Raw genomic sequence first — 18,491 nt, 5'->3', positions numbered from 1 at the left:
TTGTCCAAAGGACAGTTTATCATGTTGCAGTAATACTAAGGATATGGCACCAAGATTTCAACGATGACAATCATTAAGCCCAAGTGCGGATTCCTGTTACTCTTCCCCCGCTGATTCAAGGGCACGAGAATGGAGACAGAGGCTGAAACAACACAGGTGTTCCAGAATGTGCCTCTATTGACAGAGCAAGATTTTGAAGTGGCTCTCCAGAGGCGCTTTCAGACAAAATATCAAAACGGAGAGAACCAACAAGAAATTGTATACGTCCTAAGTGATGTAACTGGCGAAGCAAATAAGACACAGAAAGGAGAGACATCATAAAAGAATTTTATACAGATTAGAGCTTAGCATACATTTTAATCAAACACACTTGCAGAAGTCTTGTTTGGTGTACAGACCTTCAAGTTGTCAATGACACTAATTGGTTTGCGTTCCTAAGTCAAGCCCTTCCTTTCAACATCTGCTTCTGAAGGCACAGTACATGGACCCCCCTCCCCCCAAATCAAAGTGGCAAACGTACCAAGGCAGCTGCAATTTATTCTTCTATGCCACGAGGCTAACATTGCCTCTCAAAGACATATAGTGTTATACAAAAAGTAAGGGCAGCCACCCTGTTATTTTAATTAGAAAAAAATGCATAATTACTATCAGAAAGATGCAGCCACCTGTGAACACTGAGGCAAGACTGGCTTCCAAGTTGTGTTTCTAGCAAAGTTTGAGCAAGTCGAAAGAAGGCTATGGCTGGTACTCGACACCGCAGTTATTGCTGGCACACTTAGTCAAGAGATTTTGAACTGCTTTTCTTTTAAATTTTGGACTGGGATGAAGAGGATAATGCACATTCCAATACAGATTAAAGACATCTACCCCAAGACCCAACAGGTAGCAGCTAGGGATTTGGAATCAGTACTATCCAACTTCATTTCAAAGAAAGCTGTTGTAGGTAATTTGACAAAAAGCAGCAAAGTTCAATTAAAGCAGAACACAACTGGGATAACATTGCTTGAACCTTATGACAATCTACTGGCATGGATATACTAGGATCATCAATAATGCTAATAGACTGAGGCACTTGGTTTAGTACTGCATACTTTCCAGCAGATGGGAGGGGCTTAAATAAACTGATCCAGAATGATCAGGAAAAGGATAAACTTAAAACATTTACTTGTTGATTTTAAAGATAAATCTCACAATTTGTCCTACTTCGTAGTATGTTTAAGAGTGTAGCTTAAACTAAGCTGTCAACATTTTGACAGCTAAAATGATCTATCTGCTCTATGGATTTCCTGGGAATGATGGCCCCAGAGTCCAACATTATTATTATAATGCCCCAGTTTTAAAGTGGGTTTGACATTTCACAAGGGAAGCTAAACTATTTTGGGAAATCCTTATTAGTACAACCAAGCAACTGAATAAGCCATCAAAACAGGTCATTGTTCCCATTTCTGGCAAGTTTCAAGAGACCAGAAAGAATTTTGAGGAGTCTGAGGTCAGGCCTTGTGGTAGTCACAAGACCCTAAACAGATTCTCTAGATCCATTTCCAGTTCTTAAGTAAGCCTTTGGAGTTGCTTTCAACTATATTCTCATCCTGCATGCGCTATCTAAAGTTATCAAGGAATGGTGGAATTAAACTCCCCAATGCATAAATAGGAAAGTGATCTTGTTTAAAGATGGTCTTCTAGTCCAAGACTAGTACTTATCAGCTGTACAACAGCTTTTCACTTCTTCCAAACATATAAGCCCCTATTTAACATTTCAAACCAAAGTGCTACAAAAATAAAAGGCTAGACTTACACCATATAATGTGAGGAACAGTATCTACTGTGCCACTTCCCTTCCAGAACAGACCCACTATATAGTTGGGGCATATTCAGAAGAAGCATCTGAGAACAGCACAATTCCACACAAATTCAGTCTTGGCAGAAGAGCAGAGAACTGCAGTAACAGACTCAGTAATGGAAAGGAAAGAACAAGGCATTTTCCTGAAAAAGTGGCTTGATGCTTTCGAAGCAGAAGATTTTCTTATGAAAAGGTTTTCTAGACTGCAGCCCCTGCCAAACAAACCAGTAGTGCGGATGCTTCCACAGACTCCAAAAGAAAATTACAAAACAACATTTGGCACCAAGCTGGAATTTCAATATCCAATTAGTATTAGACTATCAGGAGTTATTCTCTCTCAGTACAGAAATGCACCTCTTGCTATCCTATGTTCTCAGATAAAACCAGCGGAAATGCTGCGGCAGGATCTGTGCAAGATAATTAAAGGAAACAAAGTAAGTGTTGTGTTTTAAAAATCAACAACTGCAACCTCAACTGGAGAAGGAGATTTCCTGTATCTCAACACACATTTCAGGTCGGTATCTGCCCAAAAGACCTAACCCGAAGTCATTCTCAGCAGAAGGAATTTTATTCTTCTTAATAAAGGGAATATGTTTAGTGCTTTTAACGCCTCTGCAACCAGCCCTGGAAACTATTCCAGGCAGGCAGGCAAGAAAGGAAGTTCCAAAGTGTCCGTCTGCTGCAGTGGACAGCAGCTTAGACTAAGCCTTGGTAGTCATCATGTAGCGGTAGTCCCCCAAGTCGCGGAAGTATGGTTTAAGGAAAACTTTTTTAAAGTTCTAGAAAAGCCAGCAGCTCCGTGGCAGCTTCCATCATTGGAGTGGCTATTCTGCCACTAACCAAGTGGCCCAAAGGATTCCAGTTCTGGCACCAGATAGAAGAGCAGCCAGCAGTACAGTAGGACTTTCTTGTGGATGAACAGACATTGGCATGAACCAGGAACGGAGATTTGGAAGGTCATGCATTCTGTGTCCACTGGCTGAGAAAATTGCTCAATGTGGTGAAACACGTCTCTGCAGGGAGCTCCCTGCCACTGGTAGATCAGTGTTTGCTGGAGTAAACTGTTTCCTCCTCAGTGTCCGTTTCATCCTGGAATTCATGGCTCAGAAGCGACTTCTTAGAGCCAGTGGACATCATGCGGATCTCGTCCTCATAATCGTCATGGTGCTGCCGTAGGCGGTGGAAGCCATCTTTGTGCCGGTTAGACTTGATAGAACACACACACCAGATAATGCAGGCTGTGAGGATCAGGGCTGACATGGTTGCACCTGAGCAAAGGTAAGGGGAAATGAAAATGCAGATGCCATCATTATCTTCAGGGCATGTGCACAGGGTTAAACATTCTTGCCTGCAGCTACCTCCGCAGAGATCAAGAAAGGTATTACGTTCTGGAGAGGACAGTAATCTTTTCTTTTGAAGGACCTCTCACATCTGCCAATACGTGTAAATGCAAGACCAGCTTAGCAACTCAGTGTAGAATTCTCTTGTTTTATTGTGATAGGATATGGAAGAGGCATTTTGTAAGTATGCATTAAATATAAAGCTGTCTCTGTAAGCAAGGAATGCTAGATTCAAATGTACAGGGAGGAAGCAGAAGGAGAATGGTTCAACACCTTAAAAGGCCAGAACGGTGAAAGGTGGCTTGCTTGCCTCCACTCAAACAGCCATTCAGACAGAAACACCCCCACCCCAAAGAGAAAACAGTACTGGGTTCTACCTGCTACTGTAACCACCAACTCTCTTGGAAGCCCAAAGATCTTATTGTCTATGTCAAACTGTATATGCAGAAAGCTGGCCATGTCATGGCGAACCAAGACCTGGAAAGACAAAGCACATTTGTCAACAATCACATGGGTTCATGCAGGGCCAAGGAATCACACAATGCATAAGCAAACCAGCTTGCAGTGAAGTAACTTTCTGACTTCAGCAGAAATAGTCAGCCCTGACCTCCAGTTGATGTGTCTGAAAGATAGATTAAAAGAAAGGGGGAGGAGAGAAAGAAATGGAACTCTTCTCTACCTTTGGTAGAGAAGGGCTCAAGTAGACCAGAGACACAAATTCAACATCTGTGTTAATTCTGCTTTTTTTATGGTGGGTCCCATGTTGTGGAACAAACTGCCACCGGAGTGTAAGCTCACTCCTTATTACTGTTTAGGAGAGGATCAAAACATAGTTCTTTACCCAGTTAATTGTTTTAACATGTTATGTGTTTTAAAATATATTGTTTTATTGTTTTAATACAGTTTAAAGGTTTCTTTTAATTGCATTTCTGATGTTTTAATTCTGTTTCTATAAAATACACTAAGATATTAAGCATAGGAAATAATGAAATAAATTCCCAACTCAGGAGAGGCCCTGGGGCCACACCCATAATTTCATTTTAGAAAAAAAAAACACATCAGTCTTTAAATCCATCTTGGTTCTATTCTATAAGAGATTGATTGATTGTGCCTTCAAGTCAGTGTTCACCCTTGGACTGCCCGGACTAGTCTCTCCAGTTATCTTGGGAAGATTTTCAAAAGTAATAATAATAAATTAAACTTGTATGCTGCCCGACCTCTCCGAATCTGGGTGGCTCACAACAATCAAAGAAAGAAATTACAATAAAACATAAAGGATAAATATAAAAGATGCCAAGCACAACAGGAGTAGTTTGCCATTGCCTTCTTGCTAGGACTGAGAGAGAGTGACTGGCCCAAAGTAACCCAGCTGGCTAACCACTATGCCAAACTGTCTCTCATAAGTTATATTAGATTCCTTGAATTAAATAATGAAACAACAACAACAAATGTATATACAATAATGGCCAGGAATTAGCCTTGCCTATTCTGTGACTTTATTTATATGCATGAAGAATGATAGAAATATTAAAAGCTGGATCCGTAAACCCTGAAAAGACAGAGGAACCACATATCTGATGTTGTAGTATTAAATGTGAAGGCAAGTATATTCCCTTTGGTGGCTACAGCCCCATCATTCCCCAGGGTGCCAATAGTTCAGACCCAGAATTCCCAATTGGCCTTGTCACTCAGATTCAGTCTTTCTTATATGAGGGACAGCTAACTGCTTTTTTTAAAAAAGGACTGCCAGTCACGCCACCTAACCACTGCATTGCATTTCTTCCGAAGCTGAGCCATGCTAAAACAAAGAGGCTTTTCCCATACCTGGACATGCTTCTGCTGATAGCCTTCAGCTATAGCATGGATCTTATGATAGCCTGGAGCGAGAAGCACATGGAAATAGCCACCTTCCTTGGTGCACACTTTTACCCCTTCATTGAACACAATTTGGGCTTTGGACACTGGTCGGCCATGCTGGTCTCTGACAAAGCCATAGACTCCTTTATGAACCTGGAAGAAAGATGGCAGGGGAGGGGGCAGGAAACACAATGACTCAGTGCTTTCTGTAAAGGAAAACACATCCCCATGTGTACTCATTGTGTACACAATCACATTTCCTCGTGTATGGAATACAAGATTCTCTACATAATAAAATGTATATGTTCAGTGTGAACTGAAGTTGTATCTATTCATCCACCCAACTGACATTTTGGCTGTTCTGTGTTACGACCTTTTAAGCTGTTTCACTGTAAACTTTGTGTCAATTGCTTCAATTTGTTTGCATCCCTGCCTTGGGATTACTGCATCTATGAAAACAGGCTATAAACTCAATAAACCAAGCAGAATCCATAGATATACCTTTTCTGAGGATATCTGTCTTGGTTACAGTACTCTAGCCAGCATAAAGGCCCAATAAGATCTGAGTGGCATGAAAGATCGAAAGAAAAGCAGTTTGCCCAAGGCCATCTAGCAACCTTTAGTTGAGAGAAATTTGAGCAAAAGATTCCTTTGTCCCAGCTGACCAATGCGCCTCTCCCCCCACCATACTTGTATTTGCTATTCACTGTATTCAACAGCTACATGAGATCTGATTCTTAAATCAAGTCTCATCTCTATCCCTTTTGGAGCAGTTGCAAACAAAAGTCTAATTGTACTGACATCCAGTGACAGTTCATCAAAGCTCACCTCCACCAGCATACTAAGAAGAGATTTCTTATTCTCTGTCCACAGAGCATGGAGTTGTCCTGCACTTGGAAAGTAACAGCAACCAGTATATACTGTGAGCTCTGGGCAATGCCCATATGTGACACTGAAATCCTGGAGAAATAAGAATAAGAGGGTTTGGGACAAAAGAAAGGCAGCACCCTATTAAAAAAATCCCTATCAGCAAAGGCTGATTGGTAACCTTGATTAATAATACCAACTAACTGTATGATAAGCACCAAAATAACCATCTCTGAAATACCTTCATGCTGCCTAGATGACTGTGCCATTGTGCTCCAAGCAACACACCTCCCGGGATATTCTCATCTGCAAAAGAGCCAGAAATCAGCCATCCTTCATAAGCAGCAATCCAGCCCCAAATGGTTTAGGACACTGTAGGCACATACCTGATTTGTTTGGACAGCTAGGCTGTCCTAGGTGCATTGTAGGATGGTTGTTTGCATAGACAGAAGCCAAATGTTTCAGAGTTTCTTTATTTTCCACTACAAAAAAAGGAAGCCAGGAGAACAATCAATGGAAGTGTAGGGCTCAATCTCAGATTTCTATTCAGAGTCAGAATTTTTAGTTTTTTGTCATAGTTCTTTGGCTCAAGAACCACAGCAGAATGAAATACTCTACACAGAAGAGCCAGTCTGAAAAGCTGTTTTGCAAAGCCTCAGGAAGAAAGAACCAGCTCACCTGTCTGCACTGGCTTGTCATATGGGTAAGTGACAAGCAGGGACCCTCCATCTAAGGCAACAGAGAGGCTGAAGTCTTGCTTCTGTATCAGGTTCTCCATGATGGCCTTTGTTTCGGGTTCCCTCGCCACAGAAGAATTGCCTAACAGAATAATCAAGAGATTCTCACAGAAAAAGAGACAGGCTCTCTATTCAACTTTGATATAAATACACAATATGCTACTGGAGCAGAACCATATCTATCTATCTATCTATCTATCTATCTATCTATCTATCTATCTATCTATCTATCTATCTATCTATCTATCTATCATTTCAATCTGTATGACAGCCCACTTGCTATGCAACTCTGGGTGGCTACCAGAGGGTTAAAATAAATCAATAAAACAATAGACATCATTAAAAACACATTGTATGTGTTTTTAACACACTCAAAACATTAAAAACCATATAAATTAAATAAATAAACCACTGGTAAGACATCTAAACACACAAGAGTGAAATAAGAATTATATGCAAAAACAGATTACACATGATTAATTTATACATGCTAAAACAATCAAATAACCAAGGGATCAGAGGTATGGCTCTTTCTTTCTATCCTGGTCCAGACAAAATATGGCCCAGAAAGGAATAGATTAACCTGCTCTTACTTGTGAAATCTGTGTCCAGATCTTTGCCGTTGGCATTGGTTCGACCCGTTTTGGAGGTACAATCTCCTTCCTGTGCAATTTCACGCCCATCTGGATTCAGGGATGGCACAATCACTATTCTTGTCTTCTCAATCAGCTGAAAAAACACATGCAGACAACAAGAAGTAAAACATCTCACTGAACATTAATTCACTCTGCCTAATCAGGGAGCGGTGGGAAAACAGAAGAGTGGCCTACTTCAAAATATGGCGGAGCTCCGACAAAACCCTGTACTTTGGAGCAAGGCAAGGACTGAGCTCTTGTTAAGGCTGCTGGACACAAACTGCTGGCTTTTGAAGCAAGTGCAAAGAGTAACTTTCCTTTACTGAACAAGATGCCCCTCCTTCACATCCTAAAACCATTTCAGCAGTTTAACCTTCTTTCCCAGACTTTAATGTAGTTGGGAAACATTCAAAAGTGATATTAGTGGCTGTTAAGGTAATGTGACCTAGGAATTTTACAATAATTTGAAAGGTACTGTGGTTGTTTAATTCAAGTGTTTTGATGGACATCCTCTTATCAGATTTGGATATTTTAAAACTCTTACAAGGAACAATTCTCCGGTGTAGTATTTCAAACAGTATTTCAAATAGTTTTTCTGCTCTGAAAATAGATGAAACGGTGCTAAAACTGGAGAACAAAGCTCTCCCATAAAATACAGTATAAGCCAGAGTGACTGCATATAAAAGGCCTCATCTGGAACATTCCCAAACCAAGAAAAAAGCCCCAGTAGCCTTTGCACTCTTCAAATTCTGCGCTACCTGAGTCTGTTTCCCATGGGGCTCTAACACATTTCCTTTCATGCTCCACCTATTCTGATAAGAAAGCAATTCCACAATTAGTTGCTACAGCCTTGTAGATGCTTGCAAACACGCAGGTCACCCACCTTTGTGATAGCCACGTTCTTCTTGTAGTTCATGCAGAGGAACTCTGCCAGAGCCAGGAGGAGCTCAGTACCAACAGGGGCATTGCCATGGATGCCAGCGACAAAACGGATCTTCGGCTCTTCTGGCTCAGACTGGTTGGGTTTGTTAGAGATTTCTAGGGACCAAATGTGACGAATCTCACGACTTTGGCCCAAGCTGCCAAAACAGAAGAGAGTAGAAGTTTACTGGCTGCTTTTTGAAGGAATAGCAATTTTACACTGCCTTTTCATTCTGCAGAAGTAAAACATGTTTCCAATTGTACTGAGATGCCTATAGTAAGATACCAGTACAGCAAGGAAGCTACCTCCCACTGAAGGAAACCTGAGGATCTCCAGGTTGCTCCACTGAAAAAGAGGAACAAAAACACTGACAAACAGAGGCAACTTCCAGCTACTTTCTTTGGTGGGAAATTCAAGGCAACAGATACGGTTTCAGCTTCTCATAGGCTTATCACTTTTTTAAAAGTCATCCTGTCCTAACCCAGGAAGTGCCCCCATACCTTCCAGTGATGCCAGTTATATTACTAAGGTTCTCAGCTACTGAACATAATAAGTATTTTGGCACTTAGAACAAGCGACAAAGTATTTTTTTGCTAACTTTATATTTTCAAGGAAGAGGAGTGAATCACCCTTTCCTGAGACAGAATCCAACTTTTCAGAAAAGTTCAGCTGCCATTTTAAGTAGAATGCCTATTCCTAATGATTTACCAAACAAATAGAGTAATAAAAGTATGGTCAATGTCTCTGATACCAAAGCAACAATTTCAGGGCTCACCCCCTTCTCCATTATTAACAAAGACAGAACACTGTTAAGTAATAAGGATATTTCGAAGCTCAATCTATCTGTAGAATACATGATTTAGCGGTTATCAACAGAGAATTTAGATTGTCTAGGTTAGGTGCAGAATGTTTTTTAGAATGGTGGACATACCATCTTTGGACCACATTGCTAAATCAGGTCATTTTTTTTTTTAACTTTCTTCCAGGAATACATCTGTGACACAATGATGGAACACAGCTGTGATTTTTCCAAAATGTAAACATCCCCAAACAGTGTCACATACCTAACAAGATTTGTGATTTCTGGATAATTCAAATTCAAGCCTCTAAGGAACATAGACAGATCGTTGTAGGGACGATAACGGGAAGGCTGAACATCAGCTGAAGAAGCCAAGAGGAGATGTTCCAAGCCATTCTCTGCTGAGAGGTCTTTGATCAAGGTTTCAAACTCCTTGGTGACTGGCCCATTAGAGTCTGCCATGTTCACATGTGGTGCCGACCCTTCTTCAACTTTGGAGCCTTTTCGACTCAAAGTAAAGTTGACTTGTACTCCATTGTTATCTTCAACTTTTACTATCTTTGTCTCTGAATTATACCTTCCAAAATAACAGGAAGAAAAACATGTAAGAATTTGAAGGAAAGAAACACAGCCCATTCTGTGAGGCAATACTATTCCTCTGAAGAAAGCTTAATCAGACCTAACTATTACAGTAAGCATCACTACCAAAACCTAACTAGTTACTGAGGACTAGGCTGATATGGCGATTCAGGATTTGGCAGTCTATGATGCTCCCAGCTTCTTAAAACCATTAACACTGAAGAAACTAAGTTGGTTCATTTAAATTTTACTTCTGCTTACCTGCAGGTAACCTTAATAATAATTACTCCTCCCACACACATTCATTTTATTTAGTATGCTTTACAAATTGAGGCAGTAGAAAGATTCTTATATAAACTGCACAAAACAGAACCACACAAAGAAAAGGAAAGAGGTGCCATTTTAAATTTTTTCCCCTCATTCTCTGACTTCCTCTGTGTTAATCAAACAGTAATGAGGACTGTAAATGTTCTTATCAGCTCAGGCATATCCTACATTTCCACTCCTTATGAAACCACATAATTTCTGACTTTCAATATGGGAATAAAAGCTGCAGCATAATGGCCAGAGCTGCTGCTTTAATAAGCTGAGAAGACAATCAGAAGTATTATAGTATGAAACTTCAATACAAAATGATACTGTGATATGCAAAGGAAAATTTATACAGAAAGGTAGTAGACACATGGCTGAGTTGCTTGGTCTGGGAATCAGAATGCTGCATTTTTGAAATAAAGAGTAAAGTTTAATTTCTTCTGTCTTCTTACTGTATGGATTTGATTCTATCTCAAAAATGAAATGGAAGAAACATTTGACTTACAGGGGACAACTTTTTGAGGGCCAGGTACTACACAATGATTCCAGGGAGGCCTTGGGGTTCTCTGAGCTTGGTTGTTTTCTTGCAAACGTTTTGTTACCTGGCTAGGTAACATCTTCAGTGCTAGAATGGCATGCCACAGTATATAAACAGAGAGCAAACCCCATCCCATTTGATGGGAAGTTAGAGGCAGTAGTTGCTGTGACTTATGAGAAATTCAGGAAAAGATAAAACTACACAGAATAAGTCAAGAGTTATAACCTCCAATTATTCTTATTTCTTGTTAACACCAGGCTATTTGTGCTGTTCACGGATTTACTAACAAGACTGCTTTGAAATGCATGGATTTACTAAAGACTGCTTCAAGTCCCACACAGGCAGCTGCGTTGAAGTCCTAAGGACACCAGACCAGGAAATGAAGACCCAAATGGTACAATCCTGTTTTGGAATAGTTTCAATATTGACATCTGGGTGAAATGGTTTCACAATAAATAAATAAGGTCACAGACCAGGAGATAGTAATGGCTTATATAATTCAATTATTCTTATGACTGTTGCTGTACTCATCCCAGAATATTTGTTTGTATTTTCAAATCATAAGAGCTCAAAATAAAAACTTTTTTCTTACAGATGCACAATTTATTTCGCAGAAGCCATCTTTACTTCCATTAATTGCTGTTTCCAGAATAATGCTCTCCGGTGAAAGCAACTGAGTCTTGTAACTCCTTAAAGACAAGTGAATAAATTATCATAATAGCTTTTGTAGCTGACATTCCATTCCAGCAGATTTGATGTGACTGGAAAGACTTTCTTCTTTAACCCAGCTCCTTTTCTCTACAATATGTAGGACATTGCCTCATACCACTTCAGACCTTTGGCACACCTCTGACAGAGAATAAATTTCCAAAGTCTTAAGTAAAATTGCCTTCATCTCAATTGCTCTCTCATTCTTTTAAATGAAGATGCCAGGGCTTGGCTAGCCTGAAAAATGAAATTAAGCCATCCATGCAAAAAACAATTTTAATCTTGCCTTTCATAGAAACCTGAGCTACAAAAAAGAATCCACTCACAAAATGTTTGCAGTTTTTCCCTTGGGCAAGAGTGATAAGCTGCCTGTCTCTACGTTTGGAAGCACTGGAGTTGGATGGACATCATGTTCCTCTTTGGGATGATGTAGAAGATACAGTAGTACCTCGGGATACAAACTTAATCTGTTCCGTGACTCTGGGCGTATCCCGAGTTGGTCGTAACCCGAGGCAAATTTCCCTATAAGGTTCAATGAACGGTACAATCCGTTCTGAAACATATGCATTTTATTTTTACACCACAAAAACATGAAAAACAGTGCAACTGGCACAGCATGAAGAGGGAGAATGGGGTGGGGAGGCAGTTATTGGTTGGAGGGAGAGTCCCCTTCAGGGGTTTCCTCTCTTCTTTGCCTCTTAGCTGCAGGCTCAGTTCTGGGGAAAAACCTGCCTAAAGTCTGTTGTTTTTTCCTGTGCTGCATAACCCTCTGGAAATGAGAGAACACGTTATCGTTCATAAGATTCAGCACTCTGCTTGTCACAGTTCTGTTGGGGTGGTGCTTCTCAATGAAATCCTGGCACTCATTCCATTTCTCCATGATGGACTTTATCGCATCACAGCTCACCTTCTCCCCCTCCTCCTCTTCCTCAGTGGAATGCTCCTCGCCCAGCGCCTTCTGTTGCTCACTCTGGAGCTCAGTAAGTTCTTCTGTGGTCAGCTCCTCCTTATGGTCCTCAACAAGCTCCTCTATGTCCCATCATCCACAACCAGACCCATGCTCTTGCCCATGGACGTAATCTCCTCTACTACCTCTGCATCAGACCCTTCACACTCACGTCCAGCAACACATTCTGGCCACAGTTTCCTCCAGGGTGAGTTTAAGGTCCGCCAGGTGACATCTTCCCAGGCTTTGTCAATGAGGCTGATGCAGTGGAGGACACTGAAATGTTTTTTCCAAAACTCTTTGAGAGTCAAGGATGTTTCTTCGGTGACATTGAAACACCTGGTGAAGAGTGCCTTTGTGTACAACTTCTTGAAGTTGCAGATCACTTGCTGGTCCATGGGCTGCAGAAGAGGTGTCCTGTTGGGGGGGAGGAACCTGACCTTTATGAAGTAATACTTGGCGTCCATGTCATCCACCAAGGCTGGAGGGTGTGCCGGGGCATTGTCCATCAGGAGAAGGCACCTTTCAGGCAGCTGGTTCTCAGACAGGTATTTTTTAACGCTGGGTGCGAACACCTTGTGCAGCCATTCCATGAACAACTGCCTTGTGACCCACGCTCTCGCACTGGCCCTCCACATGACAGGCAGTCTGGCCTTGTTCACATTGTGCTCCCTGAATGCACGAGGGGTCTGGGAATGGTACACAAGTACCGGCTTAATCTTCAGGTCGCTGCTTGTGTTCGCACACAGCAAAAGGGTCAATCTGTCCTTCATGGGCTTGTGCCCTGGCAGTGCCTTTTCCTCCTGCGTGATGTAGGTTCTCTTTGGCATCTTCTTCCAGAAGAGCCCTGTCTCGTCGCAGTTGAACACTTGCTCAGCGACATACCCTTCCGCCTTCATGAAGTCCTCAAATTCTTTCTTGTAGGCTTCTGCAGCAGCCTTGTCAGAACTGGAAGCCTCACCATGTCTTGCCACACTGTGGATGCCACTTCTCTTTCGGAATTTCTCAAACCAGCCTCTGCTGGCTTCAAATTCCTCACTTGCTGCGCTGGTAGAGGGGTTTGTCTGCAGCAAATCACTGTGCAGCTTCCTGGCTTTCTCGCAGATCATAGCCTCACTCACGCTATCACCTGCCAGCTGTTTCTCATTCAGCCACACCGACAACAGCTTTTCCACCTCTTCCAGCACTGGTGTCCTCTGCCTCGTTAAGATCGACACTCCTTTTGCCGCATCAGCAACTCTGATGGCATCTTTATTCTTGAGAAAAGTCAAGATAGTCGACTTCGCCATCTTGTACTCCGAGGCCAGATCAGTCACACAAATGCCATGATCGTGCTTTTCTATAATTTCCTTCTTCAGCTCGATCGTCACTTTTCTCTTCAGAGCCTTACTCCCGCCAAGCCTGCTCTGCATTTTCTTTGGAGCCATGCTAACACGCACACCAAAAACCTTCGCAAAACACCGCAAAACACACAAGCCTCATCGAACGTCTCCTTGCTACCGCGACCTCGCCCACAGGAAGCCGCGACCGCATGGCAGCAGGGAAAATCGCCACGCATCCGGTTTGTAACCTGAGGTAAATTGTTCCTGCCGAAGCTGGTCGTAACCCAAAATGTTCGTTAGTAGAGGCGTTCGTATCCTGGGGTACCACTGTACATGGTTAAGATATCTCCTTAGCTGTGCAGGATTAAGAGGCTTCTCCCCAATCTTTCTTGTTCTAAACCTGAGTGAGAGGTGACCTGTTCAGTCATTCAGTCACTTCTGCTCCTTTGTGACCACAAGACATACTTTTACTAGGACTATTTGCCAGTAACTGCTTCTTTAAAACCTTGTAAGCTCTTGCTTGTGTCATCAGTGATAGTATCTAGCCACCTTGTCATCTGTTGGCCTCTTTTTTGTCTTCAGTTTTTTCAGGTATCAGGATCTTCTCCAGTCACTGTTGCCTCTGCATTATGTGTCCAAATCATTTAAGCCGTAGCTTCATTATTAGTGGAGCTTCTGGTTTTACTTCGTTTAGTATCAACTTCTTAATAGTCCAAGATATTCCCAGTAGTTTTTTCCAGCACCACAATAAAAAGACATCACTTTATTTCCACTAACAGCAACTTAAAGATTAATCAAGTTGCGGCAATGAAACAGTCATCCTTCATTTAATAGCAGGAAAAGAAGACAGCAAGTACTACAATTCCTTTTCCTTTTTTAGTAATGTTTTTAAATTGATGTTTTATGTGTTTATATATATTTATGGTTTTAATGTTTTGTGTGAGGCCCAGAGTTCCCCCACTGGGGGGAGATGGGCGGGGGAGAAAATAAATAAATAAATACCTATGAAAATAAGCCAAAAATGCCCACAACCTTTTCTCTCCATAAGGAGTCATTTAGTTAATTCCAGCCCATTCAAGAAAGGCCCTCAGGTGAAAACAACAGATTTTAGAAATCAAAAGCTGGGTGGCTTACCCTCGGGCAGATGCTGTGATCTTGTACGTTCCTGGAGTCAGCAAGCGCCAATAATCCCCAGTTTTATAGGTGGAGACAGGATGGTCAATGCTGGCAATGCTGATGGTTGCATTCAAGATGCCCCGTCCATCAGTGGCATCCAACACAAACCCTCTAATGCCTCGATGAACCTACGTGAGGAGAGAGAGAGATGAACTGTTAGATCTTGCAAAAAGACTCAGTCTTTGATCTGTCTTCCTACAAGAAAACAAGGGCCAGGGATTGTGTTTTTCCTTGTGCAGTCCACAGCAGTCCTGGCAAGCATTTCTTAATCCTGCGGGGTAGCACATCATCTTACCTGCTTGATAAACTGCAGCAGAGAGCGGCGGTTCTGCTCCCAGTATTTTGGCAACTCTTCTGCCCTGGGATATTTGACACAGCCCAGCTCAATAGTCACCTCGAAGCAATTAGTGTTAAAGTAATTCCAATCCTGCATGCCACCTGAAATGAGGATATCGGAAGAAACATCAAAAGCTTCTGGTTAATGGCAAGCATGAGAATAAAGAAAATCTCACAGCATGAGAATAAAGAAAATTAATCCCACAGAGCTGAAATTCTAACCACAATACTTTGAGTTTGTGGAACAATAAAACAAGATGCCATTTTAGGAAAAGGAATTTAAAACCTCAGACTTCAAAATCTGAGCAGAATCATCTTCAACTATACACATAGTTTAAAAAGTAGCAACACTTCTTTTACATCCATAGAAACAAATCAAATTCATGTGAAATAAGAGCAAACCTGAAATAGAGAAAGTGTCAGAAAAAAGAAGATGCCAAATAGAGTACAGAACTGCTTTCTTAAACACCTGTGCCTAACAGTAGGAGGCAGTATTTACATTAAAAAAAAAACAACTCAAAGGAATATGGTTGGAAAATCCTATGCAATTTCTGCACTAAACAATGGCTGTGTTCACACATTGTGTAAATCAGGGTTTAAAAAAAATACCGGTTTGGTTCACATATAACAAAAAGCAAACAAACATTAGTGGTGTGCAAAACAGTTCAAATAATCTGTTTCAAATTCAAAGCTCCCGATTTCAAAGTCAAAACCATTCTGACCTTGAAATAGGGCTTTTCAAATAACATTTTTCACAGCCCTAGAAAACATCATGGCTTGCTTACAAGGAAAAGTTCTCATCCTAAGAGAACAACCTGGAGGGGATTTAGGATCTTATTTTCACACATAAGGCCCATAGATTTTGTTTGTTGGCTCCACAACAAACATCTCCAGCATTTATGCTTTACCTGGAACATTATACCATTTCGCTCCATTAGTGATGCCATGGGGAAAGTATTCCTCAGGATACATGTTGTCACATGGGTGGCCCTGGAACATTTGCACATTCTCCTGAAAGAGCAGAATATGACTTCCTATGAAATCTACATGAGTTCAGGTTAATGTAGTTGATTCCTACGTTACACTTGAAGTCATAGACAAACCTTTCGTGAGAAGAGTTGTTGTTAATACATGCCTATTTATGAGCAGCTGTAGGAATAACAGAACACAGGAAGTTGAAGCTTCTAGTGACGTCATCTGATCTTAAAAGCTAAGCAGGTTGAAACTGTTTAGTGTTTGGAAGAGGGGCAACCAGAAAATCCTAGGGCTGTGAGCTAGACTGGGAAGTTGGAAAGCATGCCAGGTGAAAACGAAGGCCAGATGCTCCCAGAAAAACTACATGGATATGCCTGTGATGTCACCAGCAGTTCAATTTGACCCCAAAGAGACTTGATTTTATAAAACCTTAAATTCAGATTGGAAAAATCCAAGTCTTATATTATTATAGAATTTTTATATCACTTTCATTCAGCTTTCATTCCAAACAGGGTACAAATAAGTAGTTTGTGAACAATCATCTCTAAACTGTATTTTTATTCCTGTTGATGGTATTTGAAAATTGAAATATGAGAAGAATTACTACATATTCATCCCAACATTAACCAAGTATATCATTCTCTTGCAATTTTAGTTAAATAACATTGTGAGATAGGTTAGGCTGAGCATATGCGATGATTCAGGCTCATCCTGAGTGTCACAGAGTCTCCTAAGTTCCTATTGAGTAGTGACTCTACAGTCACTGCTTTCATTCCCTAAAACCCACACAACTTGTTTAATTTATTAAAACAATTTATATGGCCACCCAACTCACTCATGCCTAAAATTGTTGGTGCAAATATGACAGAAGAAAACCTATCAGGAACTACAATCAAGACAACAAGGACCTGCATTTTCTTGCAGAAATAAGTAAAACCACAGAATAATGCCATCCACAACTTTTGAAACTGCTGTCTTGATTTTATTCACATCAGATTGTTATACTATTTCTCTCCATATACTTTGAGCAGCCCTTCTTGCTATATTCTTCTGAACCTAACAATTCAGCTTTTCCAAAACTTAATGCCTTCCAAACATTTTGGGCTACATCTTCCAGGATCCCCAGGTCAGCATGTTGGATTAGTCACTGGGTTTACACTTCCCATTACTGTATACTATAGTTTCTTTTAACTTGGATTTATAAAATAATCACATTTCAGAACATTAAGCCATAAGCCAGAGGAGTAAAATTTATACCCCGGAGCCACATCCAGGTCACAAAACACTATAGGCCCAATCCTTTCAGAAATTGCCAGAAAATTCTATTTTTTGAAGTGACAAGAAGAAAAACTGTATTTAACTGATCTAATGTAATTTCAATTAAATTAAAACTAAATTCAAATCTATTTTTTGGCCCTAGCCATATCTTCTTCTTTGTCCTGTCCTACCTTTTTTTGTCTTTGGAGTATGGCCCCCACAAAAGTCACACTGAAAAAAGTTTTCACCCATGCCACAAACCATGGTTATACTGGAAAGCACAATGGGTGAGTTAACATATCATGTTAAATGAACATATTTCATCATGATTTAGTGCAGTCATCCTTAAACTTTGTGATATTGTGAACCCCGAAAAAGGTAAATGAATTTGTGTGATACCCTCCGCTCTGTACTGAATAAACTAATGATTTCATTGCAGTTACGGCTGGGCAAAAATAAATACAGTCAGGACCAGAAATATTGGAACAAGGATAACTGTTTTGGCATTTGGCCTCTGTACACCACCACACTGAAGTTGAAAGGAAACACACCCAGATGGGAGCGAAGTCAGGACTTTCAGCTGTAATTCAAGGGGTTTGACAAAAGTGGGGCACTAACCATTCAGGAAGTACAGCCAATGGCATACACCTCCCCCCCATCGTTGGTGGCTCATATGTAATGGAACAAACCAACATCATTACAAACATAAGGATCGCCTTTAATACCTGGATGACAATGCTTTGCAGTCAATGGCTGCCTGAAGTCTGGAATCCACGGACATGACCAAATGCTGAGTTTCCTCCCTTGAGATGCTTTGCCAGGCCTTTACTGCAGCTGCCTTCAGCTGCTGCTTGTTTGTGGATCTTTCTGCCTTCAGTCTTGTCTTCTGTAAGTGAAAGCATGTTCTATTGGGTTGAGATCAGGTGGCTGACTTGGCCATTGAAGAACATCCCACTTCTTTGCCTTGAGAAACTCTCGGGTAGCTTTTGCTGTATGTTTTGGGTCATCATCCATCTGCAATATGAAGCGGCGTCCTATCAGTTTGGCAGCATTTGGCTGAATCTGAGCAGAAAGTATAGCCCTATACACTTCAGAATTCATCCTGCTGCTTTTATCAGCAGTCAGGTCATCAATAAACACCAATGACCCGATTCCACCGGCAGCCATACATGCCCATGCCATAACACTGCCTCTACCATGTTTGACAGATGATGTGGTATGCTTTGAATCATGAGCTGTTCCTTTCCTTCTCCATACTTTTATCTTCCCATCATTCAGGTGCAAGTTAATTTTGGTTTCATCAGTCCAAAGAATCTTATTCCAGAACTGGGCAGGCTTTCTTAGG

At 41.1% G+C, this 18,491-nt stretch overlaps 1 protein-coding gene across 1 annotated transcript in view; it reads right to left on the bottom strand.

Moving 5' to 3' along the window:
- Positions 1 to 293: 293 nt before the first annotated feature.
- The window catches only part of CPD (carboxypeptidase D), a 41,961-nt gene continuing 23,763 nt past the window's right edge, over positions 294 to 18,491 (bottom strand). The window contains exons 9-21 of the mRNA XM_088138750.1: positions 15,823 to 15,925; positions 14,874 to 15,016; positions 14,537 to 14,706; positions 9,263 to 9,574; positions 8,160 to 8,355; positions 7,235 to 7,370; positions 6,583 to 6,723; positions 6,291 to 6,386; positions 6,146 to 6,210; positions 5,866 to 5,997; positions 5,005 to 5,190; positions 3,558 to 3,657; positions 294 to 3,108 (exon numbers count right to left, since the gene is read on the bottom strand). Of these exons, the coding sequence (XP_087994876.1) occupies positions 2,882 to 3,108; positions 3,558 to 3,657; positions 5,005 to 5,190; positions 5,866 to 5,997; positions 6,146 to 6,210; positions 6,291 to 6,386; positions 6,583 to 6,723; positions 7,235 to 7,370; positions 8,160 to 8,355; positions 9,263 to 9,574; positions 14,537 to 14,706; positions 14,874 to 15,016; positions 15,823 to 15,925 (2,007 nt within the window). The 3' untranslated portion in view covers positions 294 to 2,881. The remainder of the gene's footprint in view (positions 3,109 to 3,557; positions 3,658 to 5,004; positions 5,191 to 5,865; positions 5,998 to 6,145; positions 6,211 to 6,290; positions 6,387 to 6,582; positions 6,724 to 7,234; positions 7,371 to 8,159; positions 8,356 to 9,262; positions 9,575 to 14,536; positions 14,707 to 14,873; positions 15,017 to 15,822; positions 15,926 to 18,491) is intronic.

This window comes from Python bivittatus, unplaced genomic scaffold (assembly GCF_059951505.1).
Source record: "Python bivittatus isolate LINGU-HERP-01145 unplaced genomic scaffold, Pbiv_v1 ctg000240_np1212, whole genome shotgun sequence".
NCBI classification, from domain to species: Eukaryota; Metazoa; Chordata; class Lepidosauria; order Squamata; family Pythonidae; genus Python; species Python bivittatus.
The sequence above is the reverse complement of the archived record's forward strand: the minus strand, read 5'-3'. Positions and strand labels throughout refer to the sequence as shown.